The sequence below is a fragment of the Ptychodera flava genome, chromosome 6 (genome assembly GCF_041260155.1).
Source record: "Ptychodera flava strain L36383 chromosome 6, AS_Pfla_20210202, whole genome shotgun sequence".
NCBI classification, from domain to species: Eukaryota; Metazoa; Hemichordata; class Enteropneusta; family Ptychoderidae; genus Ptychodera; species Ptychodera flava.
This window is the reverse complement of record NC_091933.1, coordinates 30,832,549-30,845,808: the sequence shown is the minus strand read 5'-3', so window position 1 is coordinate 30,845,808 and position 13,260 is coordinate 30,832,549. Positions and strand designations below refer to the sequence as shown.

The window sequence follows — 13,260 nt, the reverse complement described above, 5'->3', positions numbered from 1 at the left end:
TAACAAAGCTGAGGAAATTCACTCAGTGGTTGGTTTACGTCTTGACAACAGTATTTTCAATGCCAGTATCCCTGTCCTGCGATCTAGTTTTGCCAAGCATTCATTGAATATTCCAAGTGCATTATGAACAACAAGAGACCGTATTCCAGTCTTATCCCTCCAGCAAACCTTCTCAGCAAACTTGCTTACCAAAGTCATTGAACAACTAAGGAGTAAACTTTACAGGGTCCATGTCATCTGGAAGACCTCGCAAACCCTTTCAATACCAAAGATTGGTATAATCCTATTGTTTTCCTGGTCAGGTTTGATCTCTACATTGGGAAATAGGGGTTAAGCTGTAGGTCGACAATAGTCTATCCAGTAGTGGTTGATTTTCGCCAAAGTATTGTGGCGAAAGGGTTAAGCAATGGAAAGAGTTGTCATGGCTTTTTTGTTAGCCAGTCACTGTGGTTTGTCTGCTGATTTCTCTCCCTCTGTCTCTCTCTCTCCCTCAACTCTCTGAACTCTTTGTAAGTTTAACTAGGGCACAAATTATTTGAACATTTTAGATTTCTTTCTCTTTTCCAGGGGAACATTGAACAAACAGGAGAAAGCTGGAATGACACAATTCACAACCACATTATCAACAAAGTTAGTTCTCTAATATTTGCCAATGCATTTATGTACCAACATTTTGATGTCTCTGATCAAGTAATCAAAGATAATGCAATGTCTCATTTATGATTTCACAATAGTTATCATTTTTTTTAAACCAGACATGAAACAAATTTCAGCCAACTACACATTGTTTTATTCAATAAAAACAACTTCATGTAATGCAAACACACCTACTTGTCATTTTTGTTTTATTTTGCATTCCATCACATTTAGCTCCAACCTTACTTTTTATACCTTTCATTACCTGGTGAGTTTTGCCAGAAAAACTTGCATATGATCATTGCCAGTTTCATTTTATTATCATGTTTACTTTAAATCTCAAATTTTGATGCCACTAAGTTTTTGTCGATATTAGTTGAGTGGAAGCTACAGTAGCAGTTAACAGCCCCTCGTCCGCTAGGCACCGGCACAGCTATCCTCAATCATATGGTGATGCGCCCTCAATGGTCTTTCTAGCAAGCAAGGCACGATGCTGAAGTTAGACTCGGTTTCGGATTCGGTTTCGGATTCGAGTGACTGAAAGAAATTTTGTATTTTCAACCAATTTAATTATAGTGTGGAATCCTTTATTTTCACTTGGAATTTATTTTCGTTACTTTCGCTAGACTCTTTTCAGCTATAATAAAATCCAATCAGACTAGAAGAAGTGAAAATAAGACACAAGAAATCTGTTTTCAGTCAAAATAAATTCCAGTGAAAATAAAATAGTCCGCAGTATTTTCGTATTCAAAGATAAATACATGTTGTCGAGAACAAGTTTTTACTGGATTACCTGCCGGCCAAATGTAGTATATATTTTAAAGCATAAATTGTGTGCATGTTCACAATTAAAATTGTTAAAAAATAGAAATTACAGAAAACTTTAAAGCACTTTAATTCGAAATCGAACGGAAGTGTCGAGCAATGAAAACAACGTTTACAAAAACATTTGTATTTTAATTTCTTTATATGTCACAATGTGAGTCACGTGGTGTAATGCTAATGTGTTGTATTACTTTGATGTTTTGGTTGATGTTGTTCTACATAGATTTCATTTTCAATGTACAACACTAAACTCCAGGACTAAACTATCAGATAGTATGTTGTATAATAAAGATTGCATTGAATAGTCTAAACTGCATAATGCCCATTATTGCTCATAAGTTGTAACTTTTGACTAATTTTTCAGCAGTTTCGTCTGGCGTATTCATGCACTATAGTTTCTTGCTCTACTGCCAAAAGTGTTTTGTTTTTTAAACTGTATAAGTTATGATTATGTGAGCAACATTTATGTCATGAAATACATGCTACATGTGCAGTAAGGTGATCTAGTTAAAATATCTCCTTGTGTATCAGTAGTTAACATATCCTTCGAAAAAATAATAACATAAGCTGGAAATATAAAACTATTCTCAGTTTATCGAATCCGAAACCGAATCCGAAACTGAGTCCAACTTCAGCATCGTAGCAAGGCTCACCGAGCCAGCCGGGTTATAGCGTAGGCTCACCCTCTGAGGGCGGTATTATGGTCAGAGGTGAAGCAGGCGAGGGACTGTGAGAGAGTCTACAGTAGCAGTATGATGATGCAGTTTTGTCAAAGCGGTCACCATGGTAACGTGTCACTCCATCGTGACCCAAGCAATGTGGTACATGCTGTAAAAGTACATTTAATCCACCAGTGTGGAAAACGTCACATCACAACTACAGCATCATTGTCGCGTTACCTACCAATTCTGGCATTTGGCTGTAATTTTACGGGAAAGTCTGTTTAAAGACAAACTTTACGAAAGATCAGAACACTGCAGTGCTTTTCTGATATTTCCTCACAGTATATGAACTCGATATAATAATTCTCCAGTGGTAGGCACATCATTAGTATATACATTAAACACTCTGGAATGTTCATGCTTGTTTTTATATAAATGATCAGTGCAATCAAACCTGCTGATTTGCTGAAGTTTGGAATGAATTGGTAAGTGACTGTAGAATCAAGTGACCGGTGCTGCCATCTGGTTATATGACTGCAATGCTCGGGGATCTGTCACTGAAATTTACTGACAGACAACCCTCAACAGCAATCACTATGACAATAAGATACATGGACATATTGTGACCACAGTAATAGGATTGCAACAAATTTGAAAATGATGAAAAAGTTATTGTTACTGCACCGTGTGTGGATCCTTTCAAAACAGATCACAATTTCGTAAAGACTACCCATTTCTCATCTATCTCTTTTATAATAGATTATCATGCAGGCTAAAGTTGTACTAACCGCAACTACAAACAGAGGGTGCAATTGCATACCACTGCCTGCCACTGCAGAATTATAATATCGAGGGCATATACTGTGAGGAAATATCAGAAAAGCACTACAGTGTTCTGATCTTTCGTAAAGTTTGTCTTTAAGCAGACTTTCCTGTAAAAGTACAGCTACATGCCAGAATTGGTAGGTAGTGCAACAATAATGCAGTAGTTGTGATGTGACGTTTTCCACATTGGTGGCTAAACTATGCTTTTACCTACATAGTTTACATAGTTTGCAATTGCCTTTTAGTTTCTATACGATTGCACTTAAGTTGGCGTGATTCCACAAATCACATTGGCTGTAAGCCATCAAAGCTGTCACGTGACCACTACGCAGTCACAACAATAGTCTCTAAAGATGTACTGTCTCCAAATTAATGCCAAAATGTTCAGAATGTTGGTTGTATATATTGCATTGGAAGTTTCCAAAGAAGCCCTGAGTTAACAACAGTATCTTGTAAATGGTAAATAATTTCACTTTTGTTTAAATGAGCGTGTTCTTCTGTAGTTCAGGTGACTTCGTGTTTCTAGAATGCGTATCGGGATTGCGTATGAACAAAGTCCAGGTGTGCAGTGTCTTTCACTTTGATAAAGCAAGACAGGCCACACAGGTGAAATCGGCACTCTTCTGAAGCTCCGCGCCAAAGTTGATTGTATCCATATGTTTATGGCATTCTTGTGTTGATCTTTTGTTCAAAGCGTACAATTTACCCACATTCTTCAACAAAGCCAGCGCGCTAATATCTGCAAGTCAAAAATGTGTAATTCGGGGAAATTTAACAAAGGGTCGACAGTACGTAGTTTTATATATAGACTATGCTCACAATATAGATTAATTTCAATTCTGACGGACCCTTTATATCACTGATTGTACGTCTGCTATATGCCTTCCGATCAAAATTTCTGATAACTGTGTGTAAATTACTACTAGGCCATATCGGAGATCTGTCGGACAAAATAAATACTGGTATTGTGTGCTTCCTGTGGCATTGTTTTTGAAAATCTGGTGGGTAGCCCCAGTTCCGAAACATGCTTGGACATTTTTTCGGAGTCTGCGCGACCAAAAGAAAAGTTCACACTTTGGCAAAGATTCCTTAAACTTCTTAAAGTCGCAGGATTTTGTCTATTACGGGGGTAAAAAGTTAGGGTGACGTTCGGTTACCTGAAACTGTCCCGTAGCGTAGCAGATGTATACTAAAAAAGGAAGTCCCACTGGTTTCGCCTAACTGGGACCATTTTCATTTTCCGTCAGTGAGTTTCGTTGATGTGCGGATACAAGTTACATATATTTATTACACTGCATACCAGGTACACAATACGAACAGGTTTCTTCGTATTTTGTCTGGTGTCTGAAGAGTTCATGATCACGAATTATACGGAATACGTACGTTTAGAAGCTGTGTCTACCAACCACGACACACTCAGTGTCAAGCTGCAGCCCCTAGAGCTGGCGTTGACCCAACTTCCTTGTTCTAATATTATAACACCTATACTCACAGCCTGAGCACGCAAAGTTCATAGAGTTGACCTAAGAGCGATCACTTGTAGCTGAGTGAGCGATTTTATTGTCTCTATGATGTAACATTTCCCCACGGTGATATTTTCACAAATTTTTTTCCGGCTTTACTGATTTACTCTGACGAGCATGTAGCCGCGGTACGAACATCTATTTTACGAGTGAAAACAATTCAGCCATCTGACAACCTATTTTTTGACGTGTCACGAAATTCGAAGCTTTTGAAAAAATTGATGTAAATACTATGAGTTAATACTGATCATTTTGGCATGCTGTAATCGCATCGTGTGTGCCACTGGACATGCGAGAAAGGTATGTATAGTACATTGAACATTGAACAGGTGGTTGAAATGACGTTACATGTGGTCTAACCGTGTGGTCTAACTGACATACATACATACATACTACAATGTATATATATATATATATATATATATATATATATATATATATATATATATATATATAAAACAAAGTACTTCAAGTACAAAGTAATGAAATCTATTACTTGGCTTCATGCATCCCGCAATCCTCAGATATATATTGGGACTCTGAGCTGTTCACTGCACGTTGTCTGACGCTGACGCGATTACATTGCAGGCGAGTTGTGGCGATGGCGATAGTGTTGAACAAGTTCGCTATGACGTCGAAAGGAGTACCATTGATGACCATCCTAACTGTCAAAGACAAGTGAGCGTATCAGGCGATAGAAACATTGTCGTTGTAGCTGGAGCCGACTCGACCGTGACCTTTGGCCATGTACCTAGTTGTGAAGGTGAGCCCAAAGGCTTAGCAGTCTAGTCCCTGAAAATATTATTCTTGTACTAGCCGGGACTTTTAATACCATATTGAGGAAGCGTTCAAACGAAGCGAATCAGTTTGCAATACTATGTAAAATCTTACCTCTGTTACCAAGAACCTCTGTGGAACAATGGAGGTTGGTACCTGGTTAGGGCGTTATGAAGTGTGACATACCACAGTCCCTCTATTGTGGAAATATGTACCATTGTTGACCATTTTACACGGAATTTGTTCAGAGTAAGTTTAAACCCTTGTTTTTCTTGTCTTTTTCTTCCCTTTCTTGAAATATGTTAGAAGAAAGACGCGAATGCAGTCCTCGTCTAAGCGATACTACGAAATCTCCGCCTTGCCAAAAAGGTGAGTTAAAATACCCGAAATCTCCGTGCTCAGTAAAATGACGAGGACAGTAAGCAAGTTTCGATATATTTTCACGTTTCACGGGGAGGGGTGAGGGGGAGGAGGGGGCACATTGATTGTGGCCATAACAAGCTTTCATTTCGCACATTCACATCATCCGGTCCCCACAGCTCAACTCAGTCTGTGTCTCTGCCCGAAGAAAAATTCTTGGCTAGCGAAGTTGCCATGTTCATTAAACATGTTTATACGTATGTTTAATTTCCTGTCAGTAAACCAAAGTTACCCACCAGGTAAACTGCTACTGGCCCAACCTTCTGATGTTCAGCTGTAATTTACTGAAATAATAATAAAACCGACCCAAAATGAAATTTTGCGCGCATTCAATGCACCCAGTAAATCAGAAATAAAACCTGGCATAACTGTAAAAAAATTAAATTAGAGGAGTAAATAGAGTTTAAACTTGCAGACATTTGGAAATCAAACTTGTTGCAGTCTATAGTCAGCTTTATGGGAATTTCCATTTCTATTTTCACAATAATGTTATTATCTCCATAGGTGTCAAAATAAATTCAAAGAGCTGTTGACAATCAAGATATCTTAGATTTCGAGAATTGGCAAAAAAGCGTGTCTTGAATATTTCCTCGTTCGACCTCATACGTTGTCCATATTCATCAAGAGTGATATTAGGTCTGAAATAGTTTCACTTGATAAGGGAGGGGGTCACTGTGACTTCTGAAGAATGGCGATCTCAGGAATATTGGTTTAATTTATGACAAGTCGATCACTGTTTGTTTGCAATTCACAAATGGTGTCAACCACGTAATTCTGCGACAGATCATGAAACAGAAGCTCGGGATGGTTGTGCCAGCTGGTTAAAATTCCATTATGCACAAAGGCAGGCTTGCATATACCCAGTGACCTGGAGTGACCCTGGATTTAAGCTTCCACTGAACGACGTATACACTGAATTGGCATTAGTTGAAAACAAGGGGAGGAGATCTCAAGAAGAATGCTCAAGCTCGAGAAGGCTGCTACTAGAGAACCTCGCTTGCGAGCAACATCCGTACCGTATCCTGATTGAAGGGGAACCTGGTATCGGTAAGAGTACTTTCTTTCAGAAAATTGCACAAGATTGGACCGAAGACTCAGAACCAACTTTGAAAAGATACTCTTTGTTGCTACTTTTAGAACTGGGTCAAATGGTCGCTTCCGTAAATCTTTTTGATGCAATAATTGACCAATTGCTCCCTGAACAATCAGGGGTTGATAGGTCACACTTGGAAGAGTTCATTGTGAAAAATCAAGAAGCGGTAATGATTCTCTTGGACGGATACGACGAGCTGAAAGAGTCGCTCCGAGCGGAAGTGATGAAATTAATCAAAGGGAAGATTCTACCGAAAACGGTTGTGATTTTAACGTCTCGAAGCACAAAACGAGATGATTTAATTGGCCATGTTGATAACCATTATACGATTAAAGGATTTTCTCGTGACAACATCATTTCATACATTGATAGATACTTCAAAGTTGACAAAAATAGCGTAGTCCGACTCAGACACGAGATTGACAGCAGTGACAATGAAATGCTAGTATTGTCACTGTTGACCAATCCGTTGAATACAATCTTGTTTTGCATTTTATGGGAAGATGGTGAAATGAAACTACCCGGCACACTAACAGTGCTATTTAGTTGTATCGTTGTGAGTATATACAGACGATTTTGCATTAAAAACGACAAACCTTCCCAAAGTGTGACACTTGCCACTCTGTCACAGGAAAGCAAAGAAGAGTTTCTGAAAATCGGTGAAATGGCCTTTATTGGACTTCAAGAAGGCAGGGCACAATTTCTTGATGACGAGTTGGCAAAGTTTGGCATTTCCAAGGATTTGCTTCTGTCATTTGGGAATCAAGTATACTCCCGCTCTAAACTTCAACGTTCAGCATCTATAGTGTTCCAGCATAAGACATTTCAAGAGTTTTTTGCCGCCTTATATTTGACTGAAAGAAAGAAAATTGACAGCGGAGATGTTTTTGAAGAAATTATTCTCAATAGCCATCTCCATACTGTGTGCGTCTTTCTCGCTGGCCTTCTTACCGATCAATCGACATGCCTGTTCGACTTTCTCTGCGACAAACTGTCGTCTTCAGTTGAAGTAAATACGGAGTCTTTCATGAACCTAGTTTATTTAACATTTCGTTGTCTGTATGAGACCAATAATGAGCAGTCGTTCGTCGGCAAGATTGCCCCGGCGACTCTTCGAAACAACGGTTTGAATTTTTTCGAGGCACCAAATACACAGTGGTTTTACTCGGCCTTGACTTCGGTTATTCGACATTGCAACAAGTTAGGAAAGGTAGATGTGAGCATGAAGGTACTAAGTCTAGAGTTAAATTTCCCGACAGCCTCTGACTTGATAACATCCGATTTTTACGACGCCCTGTGCGAGGTGAAGAGTTTAGAGAGATTAGCATTACAGATGACACATCTCCAAGAGCGAAAAATCGCAAGCGTCTTGAGAAACAATGCGTCCCTGAGAGATCTTGGGCTTATCGTCTGTCTGATGCAGCCGCAAGCTGTCAGTCGAAAACCTCTCAGCTTGACATATGTGAACGAGATTTTGTCCGAAGCGAAATGCCTGAAATATCTAAAACTCAGCATTTTCAGTGTCGATGACTCTGGCGATTTCAAAGAACATTGCAAGCGTATAAACATCGGCCAGTCGCTGAGGCATTTTTCGCTGTACGGAGACCAGAGAGCAGAGATCTTTTTCCATGTCTTGGCAGACGAGTTGGCGAAGCGACGGACGATTACGTCAATTGGCGCCAATTTTGTTACCTTCGATTGTCTTGTTAGGAGGCGCAAGGGTTTGGCGAGAATCTTGACGCAGAATACGTCGGTTACTAAACTGATCATATTCGAAAACAACATTTATGCCGTTTCGTCGGGTCTGATGTACGATGACACCATTCCCAATCGGCAAAGCATTCGTGACACGTCTGAAGAGCTCAACGCGAGAAAGGGTCCCAACAGCAAATTTTATAAAGCCATAAGAATGTCGAAATCATTAAAGTACGTCGTTTTCCGACATTGGGGCGACGAACGCGATTTGAAGTCATTTTGTCAGAGCGTGCAGGAGAACAATGGTTCCTTGCGTATCGTTGTGGTTGTTGTTGATAACTTGAGCGTCGCGATGGCAACAGATATCCTCCGGATTGTCAGCTCAAATAAGAATCTTGGCGCGTTTTGCATCGTGAACAAAGAAGGTGTCGATTTTGACAAGGATAGTCGACCGATTCCTCGTTCGTTCCGCGGCTGTGATTGCAGCTCCAAGTTGAAGCCAGGCGAAGCGCCTTTGCTTCAACCATCGATCTATTCGATTTGGGAACAGTGGGAGAGGTGGTTCAAAGAGATAACGGACTTCGAAGAGCAGCATTTCCCCCACGAACCCAGTGCTTGTGACCACTACGCCAAAGAAAGCCTCTTGCACTACATCCTGCCGCCCATTAAGGTGGTAGGGTGGCAAGTCAATGTTGGGAAAGTAAGTAAAGGGTAGAGAAGCGATTTTTCAAATTGATCAGTCAAGTCGTGGTTTCATTGGATTCTTCGGGTAAATTTTCATCCGTTCGTTATACGACATGGACAACTAACACATGTCTGTATACATGCGAAATGAGTTAACAAACAGTTTTAGGAGAGACCGACACTCTCTTTGATACGTATATGCTCGACGGTTCTGTAAAGGGTGTGCCCTTATATTAATTAAGAGTCAGATTATAAGGAAATACCCCTTTCCATGATGTTTCTGTCGCTTTGTGACAAAATCCGGCTATTAGACAAGCCAAAGTTGCCAGACTTCGATTTTTCATCTTAATATGCGCGAATTGTGGAAACTGTCTTGAACAAATGATTTTCAAAATACATTAAATCCAAAGATCAAAAAATCAAAGAAAGGTCACAAAGTAATGACAAAGAAATAGTAAAATTAGAGGTCCATTAGTTTATCCCGACATATGATGTGGTTCGCGAGGAATTTTGCCAAGAAAACCGCAGTATTAATTGAAAACATTTTTAGATTTCTAAATTTCACAAATTACTTTGTATATCAAAGGGACGGGCCACTAGATCTTGGGAGGTGGGGGTGGTCACAATCAGATTGTGAATATTTTTTTACAATCGTAATTTTTTTATTTTATTTTTCCAAGTGAGTCATGATGTGCTAATTTTTTATAAAGTAAACTGTCAGATTTATCATTTTTATACGTTCTGATTTTATTTCTTTTTATTTGGCAAACTAGTCTAAAGATTTCTTTTCCTATTTTTTGCTTTGATTTATTTTTCTGTTTTTGACCGCCCCCCCCAAGATCTAATGGTCCATCCCTTACTACACCATCTTTATCTTCTCAATATAATTTATTCAGAGTTGTACAAATATTTTAATGTATGTCTCCCAACTATCGGGAAAATTTTTAACATTCTTTTCGGGGTGTGGTTGTTTTGTTAATACCACGGACTATTCCATCCAGTGCCTACAATTTAGGCCAAGATGTATCCAGAGCAAAGTTTTTTATTCCATGGAAGCGTGTGTTACAGACGCTTTGGATATGAAATGTTTACATACTCAGGGTCGTCGGAACTGCGCATGTGCGACTTTCGTTAAAACAAACAATGCATTTCATGCATGAGATGCAACATTTTAATTTTACGATATTCATTGTTAACAAACATGTTTTAACTTTCATCAATCGCAAACGTCCCCTACATACTGTGTTTACATCGGTCGTAGGGGTCCGTGGCAACCTTTGAGCAGAGTTCCGACGACCCTCTCCCTTTAAATACTTAAAAAAATCGAGATGTAATGTTTTTATCAAAGAATATAATTTAAGTTCGCTGACAAAGCAACTACATCGACGACATCGATGCTTGCAGTGTTTTCATCGATAATTTCATTAAAGCATAGTTTTGTTATGAGGCTATCTTCATGTTTTTCATAGAGGGCGATCATCTGTTTTCGAACAACATTTTGTGTTACAGAGTACCCATTTACTCCTGTATACCCAAAGGTCTGCAAAAATTTTGCCAGACATACTTTGATTTTTTTGTTCAATATACCGTAAACAAGACTTTACGAGGAAAGAAATAAGAATGAATGATAGTAGTTTTTAGCATTGGCAATTATTTACGATATTCAATTACATCTTTCTTCAAGTTGAGATCTTAAAGCAGATAAGTTGTAAAAAATGACTTACATGTAACGACTGAAAAAAAATTCTGAGAGGAACTTGATCCTATCGGTTAAGATTGTGTCCCATGCATGAGATATTGACCTCCAGTCATCAAAAACTGATGTGAGTCGAAATTGGCAGTGATTTTTGCTGATGTACTTTTCAGTTGATCATGATTTTTACTTCTGTATGTTATATTATACGTGTTGCCATTTGTTCTTGTCGACACTGTCAGTGCACTCCAAACTTCTGACAGGTTTGCCTGCCAAACTTATACAAAATAAAGGTGTTTTGTTCCTTTGACTTTTTAAGAACACGTTATAAATGTTTTGCACACCGTGTATGAAAGACACCTTCTTTTAACTGTAGATTTATAAAGCTAAGTTTGTTAAGGTGGAAATCATCATCGGTTAGGACTTCCCTTTGAGGATGGGACTCTCAGATATGTGGGTAAGAACGGCATTGTGCACGTTTTCCAGGCTCAAATACTTTATTTTCTTTCTCACACGGCACGTGTTTCAGATGAAATAAGACCAAGCGTGACATAAAACACATGCTCAGTTGTTTAGTTTCTACAGGGTGTGTCTATTTGTGGCAAAAGCAGCAATGTTGCAAGACTTACTTTTTCTATTTTTTGGTCCAGAGACTTTTTCCATTGTTAGCCACTCTCCAAATTATATAAATGGTCGACCCCTCAGAGAAAATGTTGTGGTTTTGATCCGAAAAACCATGTGATTTCGATGACGGTTATTTGCATATTTTCATATACCGGTATGTCTGATGGAAAACATCAATTAAACACGGTTACTCTAATCCACAATGAAACAGTGGGGTTGTGCACCAACTTTTCTTCTTGAGTGTGAACTTTTAATCTCCAGCTTTTATCAAACATACGCTCTGTGTGAAGCCATTAAACAGTATATTTATTTCCTTAGTTGCAGGTGTATGAATTATGTTCTTCATTTACAACAGTGTGTCAACACATAACCGCCTTCATTGTATTTTACATAAATCTCAGGTCATACATGGATGCAAAAATTTAATAATTTGTTTTTATACGAGAAAATTGAAAGCAATAATTTATGATATACTGATTTGAATAAGTAGATTTTTTTCAAGCAGCTGAGCCAGTGTAAATGCATTTTTAGTATTAAATCTTGCCACTTTCGTTGTGAATATTGTTATAAATAAAATAAGGGAATGTTTAGTTGTGCATCATCTGGTCTGTTGCAAAATCTAAACAAAATAGAGACATGTTTTTCCTTATGGAAGTTGTTATTTGCATTAAAAACCTGTTTTCCGTTCTCATAAAATATACAAATCATTAAAGGCCTGTGTTGGCGTCAGATTTTCTTGCAAGGAAATTTATTTACTAGGTTAGAATTCAATGGAAAACAAAAGACTCTGACACTCCATAATCCTCTTAAAGACTAGAACAAACTTGATCCCGGGGATCAAGTCCCTGACCTTTGAACCCAAGGTTGGTCGTACATAATCGTTATCATCATCATCATTATGATCATCATCATCATCATCATCATCAAAATACTCACCATAACAATCTGTAACTTTAATACGGAAGAGCATTTAACTTTTCGAAACTAATAAGCCATTACAGTAGATCCAAAGTGGAAGCCACAAGGAAACTATTGCATATTGTACCGTCCGCCATCTCTGCCATCTAACACTACTGTAGAATCTGGCTGTACCGGGCTTATTAACTTGATTTTATTTTACAGTCTCTTCTTATTTGCATCACATAATACTACAAAAAGCAAAATACTGTATCCCGAGTGCCTTGTGATGTGAGCTTTGCAGATTACAATTTTATTCCACTTTAAGCACAAAAACGTCTGTTTACATTTTTCTTTCATGTTAAGAGTATAGGTTTTCACTTAGTTTATTCGAACTAAAATTCATGTACACACCATCACTTTGCTCCACTGTCTCAACGTATAATTTCATAAAGGGATTGTTGACCTTTAGTTTCAATGCGTAGGGGCACAGAGTAACATAAACATCTATGATATTACTCTGTGGTAGGGGTCAATTCAAAATGAAAGGCACTCCCCGAGTCTGAATAATTATCAAGTACACTTCATACGTCTTTGATGGAAAGGATGATTGGAACTTTATGCATGTGGGATTGATTGAAGCAATTCTTATTATTTTTGGAATAAAATATGCTAATTATATGGCATTTCCTCATTGTTTAATTAACACCCTTGCGATTCAGGAGGAAGAGATCCAAAGTTTCAAGCAAGACGAACGATTCTATTGGCAAAACCCGTGATTCACTGAGATGGCTTCATGTCACGTTATCGAAATTTGTAATATTTTAGATGAACAAATTTATTAGAATTGCTCGACAAAAGGCCCAGGCATGTTTTTTTTGTCAATTGCAGACGCAACGTTAACAA

General features: G+C 38.4%; 1 protein-coding gene across 1 annotated transcript; it reads left to right on the top strand.

The window, feature by feature from the left end:
* Positions 1 to 3,277: 3,277 nt before the first annotated feature.
* Positions 3,278 to 12,593, top strand: LOC139135461 (NACHT, LRR and PYD domains-containing protein 14-like). Its single transcript, XM_070702856.1, has 4 exons — positions 3,278 to 3,407; positions 5,060 to 5,234; positions 5,555 to 5,617; positions 6,452 to 12,593. Exons 1-4 carry the CDS (start codon positions 3,405 to 3,407, stop codon positions 9,169 to 9,171), a joined length of 2,961 nt encoding a protein of 986 aa, XP_070558957.1. The 5' UTR covers positions 3,278 to 3,404; the 3' UTR covers positions 9,172 to 12,593.
* The last annotated feature ends 667 nt before the right edge of the window (positions 12,594 to 13,260 follow it).

Excerpts from the sequence above, each read along its gene's own strand:
- LOC139135461 (XM_070702856.1), top strand. Across the intron at positions 5,235-5,554 it reads CCATGTACCTAGTTGTGAAG|AAGAAAGACGCGAATGCAGT; the intron begins GTGAGCCCAAAG and ends GAAATATGTTAG. Across the intron at positions 5,618-6,451 it reads ATCTCCGCCTTGCCAAAAAG|ATCATGAAACAGAAGCTCGG; the intron begins GTGAGTTAAAAT and ends ATTCTGCGACAG.